We start from the raw sequence: 17,904 nt of genomic DNA on the forward strand, positions 1-17,904 counted from the left end.
TCCCCACCCCACACCTTGCCGAGATACAACCTCACCCCACACCTTGCCCAGGTACATCCTCACCCCACACCTTGCCCAGGTACATCCTCACCCTACACCTTGCCCAGATACAACCTCACCCCAAACCTTGCCCAGATACATCCCCACCCCACACGTTGCCCAGGTACATCCTCACCCCACACCTTGCCCAGGTACATCCTCACCCCACACCTTGCCCAGGTACATCCTCACCCCACACCTTGCCCAGGTACATCCTCACCCCACACCTTGCCCAGATACATCCCCACCCCACACCTTGCCCAGGTACATCCCCACCCGACACCTTGCCCAGATACAACCTCACCCCACACCTTGCCCAGATACATCCTCACCCCACACCTTGCCCAGATACAACCTCACCCCACACCTTGCCCAGGTACAACCTCACCCCACACCTTGCCCAGATACATCCTCACCCCACACCTTGCCCAGGTACAACCTCACCCCACACCTTGCCCAGATACAACCTCACCCCACACATTGCCCAGGTACAACCTCACCCCACACCTTGCCCAGATACATCCTCACCCCACACCATGCCCAGATACAACCTCACCCCACACCTTGCCCAGGTACATCCTCACCCCACACCTTGCCCAGGTACATCCTCACCCCACACCTTGCCCAGGTACATCCTCACCCCACACCTTGCCCAGGTACATCCTCACCCCACACCTTGCCCAGGTACATCCTCACCCCACACCTTGCCCAGGTACATCCCCACCCCACACCTTGCCCAGATACATCCTCACCCCACACATTGCCCAGGTACATCCCCACCCCACACCTTGCCCAGATACATCCTCACCCCACACCTTGCCCAGGTACATCCCCACCCCACACCCTGCCCAGTTACATCCTCACCCCACACCTTGCCCGGGTACATCCCCACCCCACACCTTGCCCAGATAAATCCTCATCCCACACCTTGCCCAGGTACATCCTCACCCCACACCTTCCCCTGATTCATCCTCACCCCACACCTTGCCCAGGTACATCCTCACCCCACACCTTGCCCAGGTACATCCCCACCCCAAACCTTGCCCAGATACATCCTCACCCCACACATTGCCCAGGTACATCCCCACCCCACACCTTGCCCAGATACATCCTCACCCCACACCTTGCCCAGGTACATCCCCACCCCACACCTTGCCCAGTTACATCCTCACCCCACACCTTGCCCAGGTACATCCCCACCCCACACCTTGCCCAGATACATCCTCACCCCACACCTTGCCCAGGTACATCCCCACCCCACACCTTGCCCAGGTACATCCCCACCCCACACCTTGCCCAGATACATCCTCACCCCACACCTTGCCCAGGTACATCCCCACCCCACAGCTTGCCAGTTACATCCTCACCCCACACCTTGCCCAGGTACATCCTCACCCCACACCGTGCCCAGGTACATCCTCACCCCACACCTTGCCGAGGTACATCCCCACCCCACACCTTGCCCAGATACATCCTCACCCCACACCTTGGCCAGGTACATCCTCACCCCACACCTTGCCCAGGTACATCCTCACCCCACACCTTGCCCAGGTACATCCTCACCCCACACCTTGCCCAGGTACATCCTCACCCCAAACCTTGCCCAGATACATCCCCACCCCACACCTTGCCCAGGTAGATCCCCACCCCACACCTTGCCCAGATACAACCTCACCCCACACCTTGCCCAGATACATCCTCACCCCACACCTTGCCCAGATACAACCTCACCCCACACCTTGCCCAGGTACAACCTCACCCCACACCTCGCCCAGATACATCCTCACCCCACACCTTGCCCAGGTACAACCTCACCCCACACCTTGCCCAGATACAATCTCACACCAGACCTTGCCCAGGTACAACCTCACCCCACACCTTGCCCAGATACATCCTCACCCCACACCTTGCCCAGATACATCCCCACCCCACACGTTGCCCAGGTACATCCCCACCCCACACCTTGCCGAGATACAACCTCACCCCACACCTTGCCCAGGTACATCCTCACCCCACACCTTGCCCAGGTACATCCTCACCCTACACCTTGCCCAGAAAGAACCTCACCCCAAACCTTGCCCAGATACATCCCCACCCCACACGTTGCCCAGGTACATCCTCACCCCACACCTTGCCCAGGTACATCCTCACCCCACACCTTGCCCAGGTACATCCTCACCCCACACCTTGCCCAGGCACATCCTCACCCCACACCTTGCCCAGGTACATCCTCACCCCACACCTTGCCCAGATACATCCCCACCCCACACCTTGCCCAGGTACATCCCCACCCCACACCTTGCCCAGATACAACCTCACCCCACACCTTGCCCAGATACATCCTCACCCCACACCTTGCCCAGATACAACCTCACCCCACACCTTGCCCAGGTACAACCTCACCCCACACCTTGCCCAGATACATCCTCACCCCACACCTTGCCCAGGTACAACCTCACCCCACACCTTGCCCAGATACATCCTCACCCCACACCATGCCCAGATACAACCTCACCCCACACCTTGCCCAGGTACATCCTCACCCCACACCTTGCCCAGGTACATCCTCACCCCACACCTTGCCCAGGTACATCCTCACCCCACACCTTGCCCAGGTACATCCTCACCCCACACCTTGCCCAGGTACATCCTCACCCCACACCTTGCCCAGGTACATCCTCACCCCACACCTTGCCCAGGTACATCCCCACCCCACACCTTGCCCAGATACATCCTCACCCCACACATTGCCCAGGTACATCCCCACCCCACACCTTGCCCAGATACATCCTCACCCCACACCTTGCCCAGGTACATCCCCACCCCACACCCTGCCCAGTTACATCCTCACCCCACACCTTGCCCGGGTACATCCCCACCCCACACCTTGCCCAGATACATCCTCATCCCACACCTTGCCCAGGTACATCCTCACCCCACACCTTCCCCTGATTCATCCTCACGCCACACCTTCCCCAGATACATCCTCACCCCACACCTTCCCCAGATACATCCTCACCCCACACCTTGCCCAGATACATCCTCACCCCACACCATGCCCAGATACACCCTCACCCCACACCTTGCCCAGATACATCCTCACCCCACACGTTGCCCAGGTACATCCTCACCCCACACCTTGCCCAGATACATCCTCACCCCACACTTTCCCCAGGTACAGGCTCACCCCACACTTTCACCAGATACATCCTCACCCCACACCTTGCCCAGATACATCCCCACCCCACACGTTGCCCAGGTACATCCCCACCCCACACCTTGCCGAGATACAACCTCAGCCCACACCTTGCCCAGGTACATCCTCACCCCACACCTTGCCCAGGTACATCCTCACCCTACACCTTGCCCAGATACAACCTCACCCCAAACCTTGCCCAGATACATCCCCACCCCACACCTTGCCCAGGTACATCCCCACCCCACACCTTGCCCAGATACATCCTCACCCCACACCTTGCCCAGGTACATCCCCACCCCACAGCTTGCCAGTTACATCCACACCCTACACCTTGCCCAGGTACATCCTCACCCCACACCTTGCCCAGGTACATCCTCACCCCACACCTTGCCGAGGTACATCCCCACCCCACACCTTGCCCAGATACATCCTCACCCCACACCTTGGCCAGGTACATCCTCACCCCACACCTTGCCCAGATACAACCTCACCCCACACCTTGCCCAGATACATCCTCACCCCACACCTTGGCCAGGTACATCCTCACCCCACACCTTGCCCAGATACATCCCCACCCCACACCTTGCCCAGGTACATCCTCACCCCACACCTTGCCCAGGTACATCCTCACCCCACACCTTGCCCAGGTACATCCTCACCCCAAACCTTGCCCAGATACATCCCCACCCCACACCTTGCCCAGGTAGATCCCCACCCCACACCTTGCCCAGATACAACCTCACCCCACACCTTGCCCAGATACATCCTCACCCCACACCTTGCCCAGATACAACCTCACCCCACACCTTGCCCAGGTACAACCTCACCCCACACCTCGCCCAGATACATCCTCACCCCACACCTTGCCCAGGTACAACCTCACCCCACACCTTGCCCAGATACAATCTCACACCAGACCTTGCCCAGGTACAACCTCACCCCACACCTTGCCCAGATACATCCTCACCCCACACCTTGCCCAGATACATCCCCACCCCACACGTTGCCCAGGTACATCCCCACCCCACACCTTGCCGAGATACAACCTCACCCCACACCTTGCCCAGGTACATCCTCACCCCACACCTTGCCCAGGTACATCCCCACCCCACACGTTGCCCAGGTACATCCCCACCCCACACCTTGCCGAGATACAACCTCACCCCACACCACGCCCAGATACAACCTCACCCCAAACCTTGCCCAGATACATCCCCACCCCACACGTTGCCCAGGTACATCCTCACCCCACACCTTGCCCAGGCACATCCTCACCCCACACCTTGCCCAGGTACATCCTCACCCCACACCTTGCCCAGATACATCCCCACCCCACACCTTGCCCAGGTACATCCCCACCCCACACCTTGCCCAGATACAACCTCACCCCACACCTTGCCCAGATACATCCTCACCCCACACCTTGCCCAGATACAACCTCACCCCACACCTTGCCCAGGTACAACCTCACCCCACACCTTGCCCAGATACATCCTCACCCCACACATTGCCCAGGTACAACCTCACCCCACACCTTGCCCAGATACATCCTCACCCCACACCATGCCCAGATACATCCTCACCCCACACCTTGCCCAGGTACATCCTCACCCCACACCTTGCCCAGGTACATCCTCACCCCACACCTTGCCCAGGTACATCCTCACCCCACACCTTGCCCAGGTACATCCTCACCCCACACCTTGCCCAGGTACATCCCCACCCCACACCTTGCCCAGATACATCCTCACCCCACACCTTGCCCAGGTACATCCCCACCCCACACCCTGCCCAGTTACATCCTCACCCCACACCTTGCCCGGGTACATCCCCACCCCACACCTTGCCCAGATAAATCCTCATCCCACACCTTGCCCAGGTACATCCTCACCCCACACCTTCCCCTGATTCATCCTCACCCCACACTTTCCCCAGGTATAGGCTCACCCCACACCTTGCCCAGGTACATCCTCACCCCACACCTTCCCCTGATTCATCCTCACCCCACACCATCCCCGGGTACAGGCTCACCCCTTGTGTATTTGTGTCTATGAATCAGAGGGATCTGCACAGAAACAGTGAGAAACGGGAGCCCGAGCCTCAGACTGAACCACGTCACTGTTTGCACCTGGATGTTTCTCACCTTTCCTTTCTCGTCCGTCATCATGTGCAGCTCCTGCTCACTCAGCCACGACTCCACCTCCGAAGCATCGAAGTAATATTGCTGGGCTCGCTGCATCGCAGTCAGTCTCTGCTGCCGCTGCTGCGTCTCCTCTTGCAGGGTATCCCATCGCTCCCGCAGTCGGTCCAGACACAGACGCACAGCATCAGCCTCTGGGCTCCGGATTGAAGCAATGTGCCCTGCTCGCTCCATCACATCGCTGATCCGAGGATGGTGACCCTGAATCTCCCGCTGAAGAGTCTGTGAATATCAAACACAGTCAGTGCCACACGGAGCGGAGGGAGCTCCCGGGTAAAGGGCTCGTGCAATCCTCATACAACAAGGTAATGTGTGTGTGTGACTGTGTGTGTGTGTGTGTACGAGTGTCTGTCTGTGCTTGTGCGCGTGCGAGTGTCTGTGTGTGTGTGTGAGTATTTGTGTGCGCGAGCGTCTGTGTCCACATGAGTGTCTGTGTGCGAGCGTCTGTGTGATCGAGTGCTTGTGTGTGCAAGTGTCTGTGTGCGTATGTGCGAGCGTCTGTGCGCACGAGTGTCTGCGCACATGCGCGAGTGTCTGTGCGCACGAGTGTCTGCGAGCGAGTGTGTGCGCACATGCGCGAGTGTCTGTGCACACGAGTGTCTGTGAGCGAGTGTCTGTGCGCACGAGTGTCTGTGAGCGAGTGTCTGTGCGCATATGCGCGAGTGTCTGTGTCTGTGTGTGTGAGTGTAGATGGTACACACTGCAGCCACGGTACACCGGTGGTGGAGGGGGTGAATGTTTAAGGTGGTGGATGGGTTGCTTTGTCCTGGATGGTGTCGAGCTTCTTGGGTGTTGTTGCCTGGTGTTCACTGCCACTCCTGCCCCATCACTCCCACTCGTGCTCTGTTCCTGTCACTCACCTGAAGTTTTTTCAGAAGGAGCTGCACTGTTTGCAGATTGTTCCCATGTTCCTTGGATTTGGCTAATGGCAGGCGTTCCTCAACCCAAAGCTGCGGAACACACAACATTTTCAGCTTCTCATGTGCTAAACAAGAACAACAGGAGCTACTTGAACGGGTGCACAATTCTCATTTCTATTGCATTACGGTACAGCTACACTGTAGTTATAGCACAGTGCAGTAATAATGTAAAGTACAGTTATGCTGTAACAATAAAAAATTATATAGCGCCTTTAACATAGTAAAACGTCCCAAGGTGCTTCACAGGAGCGATTATCAAACACAAAAGGGCAGCACGGTGGCATAGTGGTTAGCACTGTTGCCTCACAGCGCCAGGGACCCGGGTTCGAATCTGGCCTCGGGTGACTGTCTGTGTGGAGTTTGCACATTCTCCCCGTGTTCGCGTGGGTTTCCTCCGGGTGCTCCGGTTTCCTCCCACAGTCCAAAGATGTGCAGGTTAGGTTGATTGGCTATGATAAATTGACCCTTAGTGTTAGGAGGATTAAATACGTGGGGTTACGGGGATAGGGTGGGATATGTGTTGGTGCAGGGGTTACGGGGATCGGGTGGGATATGTGTCGGTGCAGGCTCGATGGGCCGAAATGGCCTCTATCTGCACTGTGGGGTTTCTGTGCATCTGTGAATCTGTGAATTTGACACCGAGCCACATAAGGAGATATTAGGACAGGTGAAAGAGGTCGGTTTTAAGGAGAGGGTGGTAGTGAGGCGGAGAGGTTCAGGCAGGGATTTCCAGAACTTAGGGCCCAGGCAGCTGAAGGCACGGCCGCCAATGGTGGAGCAATGAAAATCTGGGATGCGCAAGAGGCCACAATTGGAGGAGCGCAGATATCTCGGAGGGTTGTAGGAGATTACAGATAGGGAGGGGCGAGGGCCATGGAGGGATTTGAAAACAAGGATGAGAATTTTAAAATCGAGGCGTTGCTTAACCGGGAGCCGATGTAGGTCAGCGAGCATAGCGGGTGATGGGCGAACGGGACTGGGTGCGAGTTAGGACACGGGCTGCCGAGTTTTGGATGAGCTGAAGTTTACGTAGGGTGGAACGTGGGAGGCCAGCCAGGAGTGCGTTGGAACAGTCAAGTCTAGAGGCAACAAAGGCATGGATGAAGGTTTCAGCAGCAGGTGAGCTGAGGCCGGGGCGGAGATGGGCGATGTTACGGAGGTGAAAGTAGGCAGTCTTGGTCATGGAGCGGTATGGGGTTCGGAAGATCATCTCGGGGTCAAATACGACACAAACGCTGCGAACAGTCTGACTCAGCCTCAGACGGTTGCCAGGGCGAGGGTTGGAGTCGGTGGCGAGGGGACGGAGTTTGTGGCGTGGACTGAAGACGATGGCTTCAGTCTTCCCAATACTTTCATCGTCCCCGTCCAGCCTTCTTTTGGTAAATGGAGCAGTCTCTTCGGTCCAAGGTAAAGTGTGAGAAACAGCTCCATTCGCCATCGTGTACAAGCTGTAAGAACATTTGTTTGATCGAGCAGCGCAGGTTGGGGTGCGGCACTTACAGTTTCATCCTCCATATCCCGCGTGACCTGGTGAACTTCTTTGGAAGCCAGCAGAATTCTCCGTCTTTGCTTCAGAGGTTCGATCAGACGCACAATTCTCGTTTCTACTCCATTTTGCTTCTCGTTAACTTCTTCTTTCCCTGCCCCTTCCTGGTGCAGGGTGGCGGCCTGGGCCTGTAACTCCCCAACCTCCTTGTACCAGCCCTCCATCTGATTCTCCAGTACCTGCAGATTAGGAGATCAGCAGAGGTCATCAGGTAATCCTGAATGCTCACACATAAATCACAGCCTCTAGCCAATCATAGACTCCAGCCAATCGCAGACATTAGGCAATCGCAGACTCCAGCAATTCGCAGCCTCCAGCCGATCACAGAAATCAGCCAATCGCAGCTTCCAGACAATCACAAAAATCAGACAATCACAGCCTCCGGACAATCACAGAAATCAGACAATCGCAGAAATCAGCCAATCGCAGAAATCAGACAATCGCAGAAATCAGCCAATCGCAGAAATCAGACAATCGCAGAAATCAGACAATTGCAGAAATCAGACAATCGCATCCTCCAGCCAATCACAGAAATCAGACAATTGCAGAAATCAGACAATCACATCCTCCAGCCAATCGCAGAAATCAGACAATCGCAGAAATCAGACAATCGCAGCCTCCAGCCAATCACAGAAATTGGAAAATCGCAGAAATCAGACAATCTCAGCCTCCAGCCAATCGCAGAAATCAGACAATCGCAGAAATCAGGCAATCACAGCCTCCAGCCTATCGCAGAAATCAGACAATCACAGAAATCAGCCAATCACAGAAATCAGACAATCACAGAAATCAGACAATCACAGCAGCCTTTAATCAGACTTGGTGACGGGAGGAGAAACCCCAGGTGAAGGCCACCATGGCCAAAGATTGGGCTGAGCACGGCCTCGATAACCGTGCGATGTTACGTAACACCTGCTTCAGTCAGAAGAATGTTCCAGCTCAGTTGCTGAATGTGGTACGTACTGAGCAGGTACCCAAGGGAGGAGTCAATTCAAATACCAACATCCTATGTGATTTATTCAAATACATGTCTTATTAAAAACATAGAAGATAGGAGCAGGAGTAGGCCATTCAGCCCCTCGAGCCTGCTCTGCCATTCAATGAGATCATGGCTGATCATCCAAACTCAGTATCCTGTCCCTGCTTTCTCCCCATATCCCTTGATCCCTTTAGCCTTAAGAAATATATCTAACTCCTTCTTGAATATATTTAATGAATTGGCCTCAACTGCCTTCTGTGGTAGAGAATTCCACAGGTTCACCACTCTCTGGGTGAAGAAATTCCTCCTCATCTCAGTCCTAAATGGCTTACCCCTTATCCTTAGACTGTGACCCCTGGTTCTGGACTCCCCCGCCATCGGGAACATCCTTCCTGCATCTAGTCTGTCTAGTCCTGTTAGAATTTTATAAGTTTCAATGAGATCCCCTCTCATTCTTCTAAACTCCAGCGAGTATAAGCCCAATCGACCCAATCTCTCCTCATACGTCATTCCTGCCATCCCAGGTATCAGTCTGGTGAATCTTCGCTGCACTCCCTCCATGGCAAGAACATCCTTCCTCAGATAAGGCGACCAAAACTGCACACAATACTCAAGGTCTGGTCTCACCAAGGCCCTGTACAACTGCAGCAAGACATCCTTGCTCCTGTACTCGAATCCTCTCGCTACGAAGGCCTTCTTAACCGCCTGCTGCACCTGCATGCTTACCTTCAGCGACTGGTGCACAAGGACACCCAGGTCTCGTTGCACTTCCCCTTCTCCCAATCTATTGCCGTTCAGATAATAATCTGCCTTCCTGTTTTTGCCACCAAAGTGGATAACCTCACATTTATCCACATTATACTGCATCTGCCATGCATCTGCCCAATCACCCAACCTGTCCAAATCATACTGGAGTTTCTCGTCATCCTCCTCAAAGCACACATGCCCACCCAGCTTTGTGTCGTCTGCAAACTTGGAGATATTACATCTAGTTCCCTCGTCTAGATCATTAATATATATTGTGAATAGCTGGGGTCCTAGGACCGATCCCTGCGGTACCCCACTAGTCACTGCCTGCCACTCGGAAAAAGACCTGTTTATTCCAACTCTTTGCTTCCTGTCTGCCAACCAGTTCTCTATCCAAGTCAGTACCTTGCCCCCAATCCTATGTGCTTTAACTTTGCATGCTAATCTCTTATGTGGGACCTTATCAAAAGCCTTCTGAAAGTCCAAATACACCACATCCACTGGTTCTCCCTTATCTATTCTACCAGGTACATCCTCAAAAAATTCCAGTAGATTAGTCAAGCACGATTTACCTTTTGTAAATCCATGTTGACTTTGCCCGATCCTGTCACTGTTTTCCAAGTGCTCTGCTGTTACATCTTTTATAATGGACTCTAGCATTTTCCCCACTACCGATGTCAGGCTTACCGGTCTATAATTCCCCGTTTTCTCTCTACCACCTTTTTTGAATAGTGAGGTTACATTAGCTACTCTCCAATCCATGGGGACTGTTCCAGAGTCTATAGAATTTTGGAAGATGACCAGCAATGCATCTACTATTTCTAGGGCCACTTCCTTAAGTACCCTAGGATGTAGATTATCAGACCCTGGGGATTTATCGGCCTTCAATCCCGTCAATTTCCCTAACACCATTTCCCTACAAATACTGATTTCATTCAGTTCCTCCCTCTCATTAGACCTTATGTTCCCCGACATCTCTGGGAGGTTATTTGTGTCCTCCTTTGTGAAGACAGAACCAAAGTATGTATTTAATTGGTCTGCCATTTCTTTGTTCCCCATTATAAATTCCCCTGATTCTGACCGCAAGGGACCTACACTTGACTTCACCAATCTTTTTCTCTTCACATATCTATAGATTGGCAGCTCTTTTCAATTAATAAAGAGTTACTTAAATTCTGGTCACTATTTTAAAGGTAATTATCACCTGTCTTTATCAAGTCTTTCGAATGAGACGTTGGAGCAGTCGGCACCCAGGGAATGTTCCCTTCAATTTTTTTATGGGGCTGCGCGGCCCATTGAAAATACCTTGCGTGCGCGGTTTTTCCCATTTAGAAGCCGGTGAGCCAGCTGCACGGGACTTCCAGAGCACTGCACAGCCACGCAGCTTAAAAGGAACATTGCACACATCAATATCTGGAGACTGGAGCCAGTCCCACATCAACAACAACAACTTGTATTTATATAGCGCCTTTAACGTAGTAAAACGTCCCAAGGCGCTTCACTGGAGCGATTATCAAACAAAATTTGACACCGATCCACATAAGGAGAAATTAGGGCAGGTGACCAAAACTTGGTCAAAGAGGCAGGTTTTAAGGAATGTCTTAAAGGAAGAAGAGGTAGAGAGGCGGAGCGGTTTAGAGAGTGAATTTCAGAGCTTAAGGCCTCGGCAGCTGAAGGCACGGCCACCAATGGTGGAGCGATTATAATCAGGGATGCTCACGAGGCCAGAATTAGAGGAGCGCAGATATCTCAGGGGGTTGTGGGGCTGGAGGAGGTTACAGAGATAGGGAGGGGCGAGGCTATGGAGGGATTTGAACACGAGGATGAGAATTTTTAAATTGAGGCGTTGCTTAACCGGGAGCCAATGTAGGTCAGCGAGCACAGGAGTGATGGGTGAACGGGACTTGGTGCAAGTTAGGAAATGGATTTTGGATGACCTCAAGTTTATGTACGGTAGAACGTGGGAAGCCAGCCAGGAGTGCGTTGGAATAGTCAAGTCTAGAGGTAGCAAAGGCATGGACATCAACATCTGGAGACTGCACGCAGACGCACATCAACACCTGGAGACTGGACCCATACCCACATCAACATCTGGAGACTGCAGCCAGGCCCACATCAACGCCTGGAGACTGGACCCAGGCCCATCCTGTAGCACATCTAAATCTTTTTGGATTTAATTGCACTCCTCTACCATCTTAACACTTGCACAGATTTTGGTGTCATCGACAAACTTACTGAACATGCTCCCAACACTACCATTCAGGTCATTAATAAAGGCCATGAAGAATAGCGGACTTAGGGCCGATCCCATTTGTAACATATTTCAGGCTAAACCACATCCATTAACTACAACTTTTTGGCTGCAGGATTGGATCCAATTCTTAATCCAGCGTTTCAAATTTCCACTAATACCACAAGATTCTATCTTGTGAAGTTTTTGCTTATTATCTCGTGCAGAATCTTATGGAATACCTTCTGTCCATATAGAAACATTCATAGACACTACCCTGTCCACCATGTTAGTCACCTAGGATCATAGAATCATACAGCATAGACGGAGGCCATTCGGCCCATTATACATGACCAATTAGTCCCACTCCCCCTGCTCTTTCCCCACAGCCCGGCAAATTTTTCCTTTTCAAGTAGTTATCCAATTCCCTTGTGAAAGTTATTATTGAATCTGCTTCCACCGCCCTTTCAGGCAGCGCGTTCCAGATCACAACTCGCTGCGCAAAAAAATTCTCTTCTTCCCTCTGGTACTTTTGCTAATTATCTTAAATTCAGTGAGATTATTCAAACAGGACCCACCCTTCACAAATCCACGCTGACTCTCTTTGCTCAACTCATACTTGTCCAAGCGCTCAGTCACTTGGCCCCCGATGATATTGTAGGGAAGTTTCTGGAATCTGACAGGTCTGTCGTTTCCTGTGTCTTCTCTCCCTCCTTTCTTAAATAATAGAGTGACATTTGCAATTTTCCAATCCAAGGGCACAATTCCTGCTTCCAGTGGCAGGAGGATCGGTAACCAAAGGACACAGCTTTAAGGTAGTTGGCAAAAGAACCAAAAGAACTATTTACATGGCTCTGGGGTGAGCGGGGGGAAGAGGGATTAATCAGATAGCTGGTTCAAAGAGTGATGGGCTGAATGGCCTCATTCTGTGATGTATAATTCTATGATTCCCAAATCTAGAGAACTTTGTAAAATTATGACTAACACGTCTGCCATTTCTCCACCTGTTGCTTTTTTATGCCTTGGAGTGGAAACCATCAGGTGCTGGCGATTTGTCTATCTTAAGTCCCATTATTTTCTTCATGACCATTTTCTTACTGATATTAAAGTTCGTCCCCTTGATTTATTTTCAGATTTCTTTGTCCCGCTGATATTTTGTCCTCTTATTTCACTGTGAAAACAGATACAAAGTGCTCACTTAACAAGTCTGCCAGTTCCTTATTGTCCATTATAGTCTTACCTGCATCTGTCTTTAATGGGCCCACAGTCCCCCTCATCGCTCTCTTTCTCTTAATATATTTATTGAAACTTTTGCTGTTAGCTTTTGATATTCCTTTTTGCGCCACTGATTATAATTCTTTGTTGTTTTTTACAACTCTCCCAGTCCTTCCTCTTTTCCTTGGCCTAGAAATTGGGTTTTGGCTTAGCCAGGGCTTTAGCGCCGGAAGTTAGTGCCAGCGCTAAGTCCCCCTGCGCGCGCCAAAAATTCAGCAGGGCCGCGCCCAAACGGCTGCCGGCGCTACTGAAGGGTCTTTGCGGCGGTAAATCGGCGCTAACTGCCGTTTCGCGCCGCAATTCCGGCGCTGCGGCACCCGATGCGGTGCGGCAGGCTCGGGAAGTGCAGGCCTCCTCCTTCCGTTAAGGAGGAGCTGCCTGCACCCGGCCGCGGCCCGCGCAAATCTGTCTAAAAATGAGCCCGGCACCTCGGACAAGTGCCGGGCTTGCATCTGTTCCGGGGGGTGGGGGGGAGAAGTCCGGGGAGGGAGCTGCGGGCAGGCGGCCGGCGGGAAAGCGGCCGGCCGCCGCGGGGCCTTTAATGCGCCGGCGCAAACTCATGCAAGACTCTGTTGCCAGAGTCTTAGTTGCGGCTGCCACGGGCGAGGCGGCCGCAACTGAATTTCGGCGCTAGGGCCCGTCGGCATGGCAACCGGGACGCTGCGCACACCGATGACGTCATCGGTGCCGGCGCAGCGCTACCGGTGCAACGCCGATTTAGGGCCCCAGGGAATTTTTAAACTGGCTATAACTCTGGCGCTAGTCCCTCTAGCGCCTCAAAAGTGGCGCTAAGGCAACTGAATTTCTAGGCCCTTGTCTTTGTGTAAGCCTTTTCTTTTAGCTTGATGCTGTCTCTTGCCTTGTTCCTTGGCCATGGTTGCTTAACTACACAAGTGGAGCTTTTGCCTTTTAGGGGCTGGGTACATGTACTGGGTTTTGTATCGTACCAAATTCTCCTTTAAATGTTCCCACTGTGTGTCTACAGGTTCGCCCATTAACAGTTCGACCCAGTTTACTGGAGTCAATTTAGGACATAGAACAGGAAGAGGCCATTCAACCCCTCGAGCCTGTTCCACCATTCAATGAGATCATGGATGATCTGTAGCATGACTCCATATACGCCTTGGTTCTGCAACCCTTAATACCCTTACCCAACAAAACTCTATCAATCTCAGTTTTGAAACTTTCAATTGACCCCCAGCCTCAACAGCTTTCTGGGGGAGAGAGTTCCAGATTTCCATTACCCTTTGTGCGAAGAAGTGCTTCCTGACATCACCCCTGAACGGCCTGGCTCTAATTTTAAGGTTATGCCCCCTTGTTCTGGACTCCCCCCACCAGAGGAAATAGTTTCTCTCTCTCTACCCGATCAACTCCTTTGATTATCTTAAACACTTCAATTGGATCACCCCTTAATCTGCTATACTTGAGAGAATACAAGCCCAGTCTGTGCAACCTGTCCGCGTAATTTAACCCTTTTAGCCCCAGTTTCATTCGGGTGAATCCACTCAAAGTTTGCCTTACTTAAATTTGAAACCTTGCTTTGTGATTCTCTTCTGTCTCTCAAACCTATTACAGGAAACTTTTTTTTATCCGGCACGGACGAGATCGACGTGGTGCCGGTTCATCAAAAATTCCGGATAACCGAACGCTATAGTAAAAGATACGGAGAGCTGAGAGCTCCGTATAAAGCAACAAACCCTGTTGCTTAGCAACAAGTGCAGAACAATGGCCACAAGTTCCAAGCGTCTCTGTAGCTTAGCAACAGCTGCAGCCACACCCTTGCACAGCAACAGATGGAGGAACGCAAGTAGAATATGAAGTAAAACCTACTCCTGAATTTTGCCGCTTAACCGAGATTTCCGGTTATTTAGGTGCCGGTAAATCGAAAGTTTCCTGTATCAATTTTAATCGCATTACGGCCACTATTCACAAGATATTCCCTTCCCGTCCGATCGTTACTACGGGGGGGAGGGGAACCTGCGTTAATGCTGCAACAAATTCCCAGCCTACTGGGGTAGGGGGAGAGCAGAGAGGGTAGACTGTGCACAGGAAACTTCCACTGACCCCTGCTCGCCACAACAGACACTCACATTCACACAATGGGCTGGATTTTGATAGTGGAGGCATGTCGGAGGCGGGACTACAACTTTTGGGGTTGTAGTCCCGCCTCCATCGAGTTGTGGCCAACCCACTCGATTTTCACTTGATTGACCTTGTTAAGCCCGCCCAGCGGGCTCAGCAGGCCAATTAAGGGCCACCCGGCAACAGGGGACATCACAGACTGACATTTCATCTGTCAAGAGCTTTTGACAGATGAAATATCAGCGTTTGACAGCTCTTTGAAGCTGTCAAACACTGACAATCTGTACTCTAAGTTAATTCCTTCCTCTCAGGATGATTCAGAGATCTCTCCAGAACAGAAAGCTGAATGCTGCAACTTTTGACAGCTTGCGGCCATTCTGCTTTCTGTGCCGGTGAGATGAGGGACTCCCGAGACCTGAAGGAAGGAAGGCTGTAAAGGTAAGTACAGGTAAGTAAAACTTCTTTAAACACTTTTCACACACCAAACACACTTACCTCTGCACTCGTGCACCCATCACTCACCTGAACACCGGACATCTCCACCCCTCCAAGCCCTTCAGCCCGACGGTCCGCCTCGCTAACTTGGCGTGGTTTGGAGCCGTCGGGAATCCCACACTTCAGGGATAAAAATAGGGATTAGGCTAAAAACTGCCTGTTAACTTACCTGTTAACAGGCAGTTAATTGGCACTAATCCCCTTCCCGCCTCAGGGAGGCGGGTCCCAGCACAGGTCGGGTACCCGCCTCCTGGGAAACGGGCATGGAGGCGGGATGGGTTCGTGCCCTCCCGATTTCGCGATTTTAACCCCCCACACGCCTCCAATCCCGCCTCCACGGCTCAATGAAAATCGAGCCCTAAGAGTCTAAAGGAGCAGAGGGACCTGGGGGTAAAGATTGACAAATCACTAAAAGTAGTGACACAGGTTAATAAGGTCATAAAAAGTGAAAACAAAGCACTGGGGTTCATTTCTAGAGGGATAGAATTGAAAGGCAGGGAAGTGATGTTAAGCTTCTATAGAACCTTGCTTAGACCACACTTGGGGATACTGCGAACAGATCAGGTCTCCGTATTGTAGAAACGACATAGAGGCACTGGGGACGGTGCAAACAATTTTTACAAGGATGATACCAGAAATGAGGTGTTATAGCTCACAGGAAAGATTGAAAAGGCTGGGACTCTTTTCTCAACAAAAGAGAAGGCTGAGGAGAGACCTGATAGAGGACGTTAAGATTAAGAAAAGGTTCGATAGGCTAGACGTAGAGAAGGTGATTCCACGTGTGGGGAAGGCCAAAACTAGGGGCCATAAATATGACGGGCAGGTGTGTAACGGGCGGGGTGTGTAACGGGCGGGCTGTGTAACGGGCGGGTGTATAACGGGCGGGGTGTGTAACGGGCGGGCGTGTAACGGGCGGGTGTGTAACGGGCGGGGTGTGTAACGGGCGGGGTGTGTAACGGGCGGGGTGTGTAACGGGCGGGGGTATAACGGGCGGGTGTATAACGGGCGGGTGTATAACGGGCGGGGGGTATAACGGGCGGGGGGTATAACGGGCGGGGGGTGTATAACGGGCAGGGTGTATAACAGGCAGGGTGTATAACGGGCGGGTGTGTAACGGGCGGGCGTGTAACGGGCGGGCGTGTAACGGGCGGGTGTGTAACGGGCGGGCTGTATAACGGGCGGGTGTCTAACGGGCGGGTGTCTAACGGGCGGGGTGTGTAACAGGCGGGGTGTGTAACGGGCGGGGTGTATAACGGGCGGGGTGTATAACGGGCGGGATGTATAACGGGCGGGGTGTATAACGAGCGGGTGTATAACGGGCGGGGTGTATAACGGGCGGGGTGTATAACGGGCGGGTGTATAACGGGCGGGGTGTATAACGAGCGGGTGTATAACGGGCGGGGTGTATAACGGGCGGGGTGTATAACGGGCGGGTGTGTAACGGGCGGGTGTGTAACGGGCGGGTGTATAACGGGCGGGTGTATAACGGGCGGGGTGTATAACGGGCGGGGTGTATAACAGGCGGGTGTATAACGGGCGGGGTGCATAACGGGCGGGTGTATAACGGGCGGGTGTATAACGGGCGGGTGTATAACGGGCGGGTGTATAACGGGCGGGTGTATAACGGGCGGGTGTGTAACGGGCGGGTGTGTAACGGGCGGGTGTATAACGGGCGGGTGTATAACGGGCGGGTGTGTAACGGGCGGGTGTGTAACGGGCGGGTGTGTAACGGGCGGGGTGTATAACGGGCGGGGTGTATAACGGGCGGGTGTATAACGGGCGGGGTGTATAACGGGCGGGGTGTATAGCAGGCGGGTGTATAACGGGCGGGTGTATAACGGGCGGGTGTATAACGGGCGGGTGTATAACGGGCGGGTGTATAACGGGCGGGGTGTATAGCAGGCGGGTGTATAACGGGCGGGTGTATAACGGGCGGGTGTATAACGGGCGGGGTGTATAACGGGCGGGTGTATAACGGGCGGGGTGTATAACGGGCGGGTGTATAACGGGCGGGTGTATAACGGGCGGGGTGTATAACGGGCGGGTGTATAACGGGCGGGTGTATAACGGGGGGTGTATAACGGGCGGGTGTATAACGGGCGGGTGTATAACGGGCGGGTGTATAACGGGCGGGGTGTATAACGGACGGGGTGTATAACGGGCGGGTGTATAACGGGCGGGTGTATAACGGG

General features: G+C 53.0%; 1 protein-coding gene across 1 annotated transcript in view; it reads right to left on the minus strand.

Annotated features, from left to right (window-relative positions):
- sptbn4b (spectrin, beta, non-erythrocytic 4b) overlaps positions 1-17,904 on the minus strand; it is a 361,255-nt gene that overhangs the window by 150,255 nt on the left and 193,096 nt on the right. Inside the window, exons 20-22 of the mRNA XM_085973416.1 lie at positions 7,859-8,083; positions 6,299-6,388; positions 5,382-5,660 (exon numbers count right to left, since the gene is read on the minus strand). Of these exons, the coding sequence (XP_085829542.1) occupies positions 5,382-5,660; positions 6,299-6,388; positions 7,859-8,083 (594 nt within the window). The remainder of the gene's footprint in view (positions 1-5,381; positions 5,661-6,298; positions 6,389-7,858; positions 8,084-17,904) is intronic.

This window comes from Somniosus microcephalus, chromosome 34 (genome assembly GCF_052327205.1).
Source record: "Somniosus microcephalus isolate GS21.2 chromosome 34, FLI_Smic_1.0, whole genome shotgun sequence".
Classification (NCBI taxonomy): Eukaryota; Metazoa; Chordata; class Chondrichthyes; order Squaliformes; family Somniosidae; genus Somniosus; species Somniosus microcephalus.